Source organism: Empidonax traillii, unplaced genomic scaffold, assembly GCF_003031625.1.
Source record: "Empidonax traillii isolate 1590-97213 ecotype Southwest subspecies unplaced genomic scaffold, ASM303162v1 scaffold3888:size10638, whole genome shotgun sequence".
Taxonomy (NCBI): domain Eukaryota; kingdom Metazoa; phylum Chordata; class Aves; order Passeriformes; family Tyrannidae; genus Empidonax; species Empidonax traillii.
Window position 1 is genome coordinate 4,428 of NW_020959081.1, and position 6,211 is coordinate 10,638.

The 6,211-nt window shown below is 51.8% G+C and overlaps 1 protein-coding gene across 1 annotated transcript; it reads right to left on the bottom strand.

Moving 5' to 3' along the window:
• Positions 1-266: 266 nt before the first annotated feature.
• On the bottom strand, positions 267-615 carry LOC114072760 (membrane-associated guanylate kinase, WW and PDZ domain-containing protein 1-like; the record flags this gene model as incomplete). The annotated part of the gene is made up of 1 exon (XM_027910615.1): positions 267-615. A coding segment is annotated over exon 1 (289 nt), but the record flags the coding sequence as incomplete, so codon positions are not given.
• Between the last annotated feature and the right edge of the window lie 5,596 nt (positions 616-6,211).

Genomic DNA, 6,211 nt, shown 5'->3' on the forward strand with positions numbered 1-6,211 from the left:
GACGACGAGCTTCATCATTATCATCATCATCATAATCAGGACGATGATGCCTGAGCATCAGTGCCCTCGCTAAAGGTGCGCACACGGGTGGGTGCACTGACACCCGCGCTGCCCGGCTCTGCCGGGGCCCTGCGCTGTCCCGCAGGGGCTGATGCCGGACCGCACTCGCACCCGGCACCGCAGCAGCGGCCCGGCACCCCCACGGGCAGCGCCGAGCGCGGTCCCCCCCGTCCCGCCCCGTCTCTCCGCACTCCCCCCACTCGCACCTTGTCGGACGGCTTTCACCACGATGGGGTCCTTGCAGCTCCGGATCACCTCCAGCACGTCGTAGAGCGGCAGCCCCGAGACGCGGACCCCCTGCACCTCCAGCAGCAGCTCCCCCTCGCTCAGTGCCGCCTCGCCGTCCCCCGCCGCCGCCGCGCCCGCGTAGGGGAACTCGCCGTGCTCCGCGCCGCCGAGCAGCGCGAAGCCCAGCTGCCCGCCGGGCCCGCGGGTCAGCGCGCACTGCCGCACCCGGCTGGACCAGTGGTTCTTCTTCTGCACGACCCGCGACATGGCGATGCGCGACCCTCCGCGCCCGCGGGGCGCGCTCGGCAGGTGCGCGGGGACCGGGGCCGGGGGAGGGAGGGGGGCGCGGACCCGCCGCCCCGCTCAGGCCATCGCCGCCCGCACCGTCCCGCGCCCGCGGAGGGCGCGCACCGCCTCCCGCCCGCCCCGCTCCCCTCTTATCGAAAATAAATAAATAATAATTTAAAAAAAAAAATTAAAAAGCGCCCAAAAAAAGGAAAAAGAAAAGAAAAAAAAAAAAAGCAAATCCGGCAGCCGCGCGGGTGTAGCCGCCTCCTCCTCTCTCCGCGGGGCGCGGAGCCCTTTTGGGATGGGATGGGGTAGCGGGGGGGGGCGATACAAAGAAAGCGCCGCTTGTTTTGTTCCAGTTCGGTCCGTCCCGCTCCGCCGCGCTCCGCGCCGCCAGCGCAGGCGCCCTGGCACGGCCCGCCCCGGTACGGCCCAGCCCCCGCCCGCTCCCCGCCCCCGGCACGGCACGGCCGGACCGGCTCCTCCCCGCCTCCACCGACAACTTTCCCGACGGGAAAAGTCCGTGCCGGCGTCCCCCCGGGGCGGTGGCGAGAGTGAACCCCTCCGGCAGGGAGAACTCCCTCTGCGAGAGGGGCCGGGGGCGCGGCTGCTCTGCTCCGGGTACTACTCCCCCCGAGATGCTAAAGGAGAACTGACTTCTGTCAGTCCTTTGCTTTCCCGGTAGGATTTCTAGGATTTTTTTCCCCCAATCGCAGAACTCTGCAATCACTTCTCACCTGCGCTTTCCAGGTGGTTGTTACTTGAGAGCACACAAAGTCCAAGTCCCCAGGAAAAACTTGCACAAGCCCGTCATTAAAATGGTATCTAAGTGCTTGCGCAAGGCTTGAGTGAAAGTTGTGCTCCGAGTCCTCTGCTTTTTGACTGAGTGCTTGAATTTGAGACATCAATGACGTTCTCAAATTTTCCTTTCCCTTAGTGATTGTTAAGAAGTTGGACAGATGGATAGCGAGGTCTGTCTGCTGGGAAAGGGACAGGCATCCATTTGTTTGTCCTTGGACACAACTCTTCAAAGTTACTCAGAACTGGTGCAAAACTCTAAAAGGGGAAAATAAGTAAGCATGCACGTACCAGCTGTCCCTTCCAGGTCATGCTCCGTCCTCCCAAAACTGAAAGCCAGGCCTCATTTTGAGCAGTCTTATGCATGACCGAACCCCTTCCAGCAAGGAATTCATTTGTCAGATGTGTGCGTGCCCTATTTTGCTGCTAATGGGGACTGAGAAGTGACACAGGGTAACAAAGAGCCTGGTCTGGCTCCCTGCGCTGCCGCAACTCGCGCTCAGCCACTACAGCCCGCAGAGTCTCGCTGCTGTCCGCGTCGCTCTCTCGTCTCGCATCCTTCCAGCCAAGCGTTGTCGTGGTTTTGCTTTGGGTCAATTTTGCTTTCCACCCCCCACACAATTATTACTAGTTGAGAGTAAGTTTTTGCAGACAAAAGAGAGACAGGATTTGGGGAAAAATAGTATAAACATTTATTACTAGTAAAGCAAAAACTACTAATAAATTAAAAACTAAAGAACTATATCTACAACAATTTCTACTCAAGTTGAAGTGGTATATATATACAGAAATACTTCTTCCCCTTTTATACCAGTCCAAGGAGAAGAAGTAGTCTCATTCTGTATCTTTGGATTTCCAGTTCTCTCCCTCTAGCAACAGATCCGCAGCAGCAGCAGTACTTTCATTGCAGTTGGAACTTCTTCTCTCTCTCCCTCGCTCTGTGTTGGCTTCCAGGGCTGGGCTTACCCCGCTCCTGGGCTAAGACCGAAGGCTGGGGGTTACCCAGTCTTGAAGGGTCTTCCTTCCATAGGCTTGCAAGGGGACACTTGCTTACTATGGATCTTCTTCCACAGGGTTACAGGGGATAATGGCTTAAGAGTTCACCCCTGTTTCCCTATGGAGGTCCCTCCCCATGGGAGAACAGTCCTTGATAGACTTCTCGGCATGGGTCTAGCATGAATCCACACACACACACGGATTTTAGCATCTCACATGGGCCGTCTCGATCCAGCATGAGATTTTCTCAGGGTTACAAAATCTTCAACAGTAGTATAGATCCACACACACACAGATCCCAGTATCCCACCTGAGTCGTCACTGCTCCAGCACAGGTTTCCCTCAGGGTCACAAATCTTCATCAGGACTCTGCCTCACTTCAGTCCTTCTTATGAAGTCTCGGTTCTCTTTGGTACATTCACAGACTCCTCTATCAGCCGTATGGGGAGTCTCCTTACTCCAACAAACTTCTACAAGTAGCAGGGATTACTTTTCAGTCTTTTCCCTGCTGAGGAGAGAGAGAGCGAAAGGCAGGGGGGAAATAAGCCCCCCCCCCCTTTCGCACTTTACTTTTCTTGCTGCAGTTTCAGCTGCCAGCTTCGACCTTGGAAGTTCTGTTATCTTTCGGTTGGAATTCTTCCACAGCGGTTTCTGTCCAAGCAGTTCGTCTTTTAAACTTTTTTTCTTCACTCTCTTACAAGAGAAAAGGGAGGACTTCAGTGCTGCACCTGCTCCCCCCACCCCGGCCCAAGCCGGGGGAGGAGGGAGTCTGGCCCTGCTCGGGCCCGCTATTCCTCTCCCCTACATGGCTGCTGCTACTTAATTCCAACTGCGCCAACAACCTTCTCTTCCGTTTTCTTGAAGGTGTAATTAGCAAAGGCGTCACTGGACTTTTGATTGGCCTTTTGTCCAGAAATTACCTGGACAAAACCATCCTCAGCCCCAGGGATGGGCTGGTGGGCAAAACCACGACAAGCGTGTACCGCGATGATCCGCGATGCAGGAGAGCCGGCAGGCTCGGGGAGCCCGTGTGCAGTAGCTGGGAAAGGAGCTCAGACTAACATAATGCTGGCTCAGCTATCAGACGGGCTTAGCTCACAGACCTGAGCGACAAGGGTACTTTCCCCACCCTTACACCTGTCCTTGAGGAAGCAGGGAAGCCTGTCCTTCCCTCACACCCTGCAATCTCACTCCTTTCCCCAGCTGCAGTCTCTCATCTATTTCACAAAAGTCCCATCGCTGCAGACGCTGCTCTGCGGTTGCAGAAGCTGCGGTCTCTGGCCCGAGTGGCACAGCCACCTTCAGGCAAAGGAATGGAAGGCTTTGTCCAATGTCACATAGCACAGCAGTGAGTCAGCTCCATCCCCTGTGCCTCAGGCACCTCTGTCCAGGTCTCCATGGGAAGCAGATGGGACTGCCAGTGCTCAGGAAAGTCCTTCCAAGGAGGGGAGCAGAGCCTGCCTTCTTGGGTGGAAGTGGACTCACGAAATTCAAAGTACCTGCTGTGTCTAGCCCTTGTTTGATTCCATCTAAGAGGTTTCTTTCCATTTGGAACTTAAATACTTCATTTTCATGCTTAAAGCTGTGCTGGTTCCTTATGTTTGAGCAGCAATAACTGCCTCACATCTGCTTTTGCTGGCTCAGTAACCAGTTAACCAATTTGTCACTTTTAGGATGACAGTATGCTTTTTACTGTGCCTTCACCAATAAAGACTGGATTGGTCATCAGGCTGAATCCCTTGGGCAATAAATGCTCAGGAGGTCTCTGAATCCTGCAGAGCAGCAGCATGGCTTGTGGGGCAGGGTTTCTCTCTCAGCTGTGCTCTGGCTGGTAGTTGTGTCACACGTGTAAGCTCACAGCGCAAGGAGAGCCTTGTTCACAGCCCAGAGCTGGGTGTGACGTATTTTCATCACCATCATTTTGCGGGATGTGTTATGTGACAGCCCTGCTAAGCTAAAAATCATCTGGGATCCATGTGAGCATCACATGAGCTGTGGCTGCCCTGAATAGATCTTACAGAACTACTCAATGCCTCATGGAAAAATTTTTGAAAAACACTATTTAGAAAAACAATTTTGCTAGTAAGATTTATGAGACGACAGATTTCCGAGGGCCCTTTTCAGTTTGCTTACAAACACTGCAATACTAATGAAAGTGTGAGCTGTTCCCATCGTAATCCTAACACTGTACTCATGTCTGGGCCACTGTGTTCCCAAAATTGTTCTTGTTGGTAATTAACAAAACTGGCAAACCTCAGCCAGGGCTTTCTCTTTATTTTCAGATTTTCTCTTCAGTTTTTCTCCAGGGCAAACTTCCTGCCATTTTATCTGCTACTTGCATCCCTAAGGACCAGCTGGTCAATCTGGACAGCCCTAGATCCTGGAAGCTGGCACCACCCATAAGAGCGAAAATACAGCCTAAGTTTTTTTGTTGTCCTAATTCTGACCCTGTGACTGCCCAGCACCTTGCTGCTGCAACAAGATGATTTCAGGACCCAGCTGCTCCAGCCATCTCTACTAAGGGAAGCCCTTGGTCAGCCTCTAACAGCACCAAGCCTGTGACCCATGGCAGGGCTGCTCCTGCCCAGAAGGGTCCCTGACACCAGCCCAACAGATAATCAGGTCATTACACCATACAAACCTGTCATTGCATTTCATCTGCACAGTGTAGCCTCTCTCACAGGGGACAGAGGTCCTGCCTTTGCAGGGGGCTGATTTAATGATTAGCAGCCTGTCTTCATCTCTAACAATTGCAGTTCTCATAATGACACTTTCCTTTTTGCAAGGGTCTTTAAGTGCTTTATAAACAGTAATTAAAAAAACTTCACAGGGCACCTACCTAGGGAACAGCTGAACATTAACACAGGGCAGGGAGAAGCTCAGGCATATTCCTTTTCCAAAGAAGGCTCACTGCAGCCATCCTACCTCACGTGGGTCTGCATACTCTTTACCAGCTCAAAGCCCATGACAGAGCTATAAAACCTGATTTGGGCTGGCTCAGACTCTTAAGCAGAGCCCAGTTCTCATGCTCTTTTATCTACAGTCACCACAGTTTGGTAGCCCATCTGTTGGCAGTCTCTAATCTGTCAGGGTGAGCAGGTTGGTGCTTTCTTTTCTCCTTCAGAAGGTGCTCTGCATGCTTTGGGCCCTGCTGCAAACATACAACAACAGCTCAAAGAGTTCTTTCAAATAGGATATTGACCCATGGTCTTGGTCTCATAAACATCTCTGAAATCTCGTGCTGTGCCCTGGATTCTAAAATGGGTCAAAGCTCCCCTAAGCATCAAATCATTCTCTCAGATTTCCTACTAAAACTTGAGAAAACCACAGTTTTACTTGGTTTTGGGATGAAAAACCATGTCTAGTCACTAAAAATGCTGTGAGTTTATGGCAGTTCAGAGCCATGGACTCCCACTAGAGAGCATAAAAGAAGATGAAAATGATTAAGGCTACAGAAAAGTACAGACTATTTAATACAGCAGAATTTATTCTTAATTTCCAGCTGAACAACAAACCCTCAGCGCTTTGACATCACAGGCCTCAAGACTTTGAAAGCCTGAGCACATGAATGCTGGGAGAAAAGAAAGAAAAAAAGATTTTAAAGAAGATCCAGTTTTTCAGACATTGTAGTTTCCTGTTGGTACACTCATGCTACCAGAATCTGTCAGCAGGAAAGCCATGTATTGCTGTTACTTCCCAAATAAGAATTGTTTTTTATAATAATCCCACCTAACTTTTATCAGAGAAGAATTTCCTGGGTAGCATCCAGGGTTTCTCAACAAGCTGGTGCTGTTCTCTGGTAGCAAGGAGGGGATGGGCTGATGCTGCTCTGAGTAGTGAC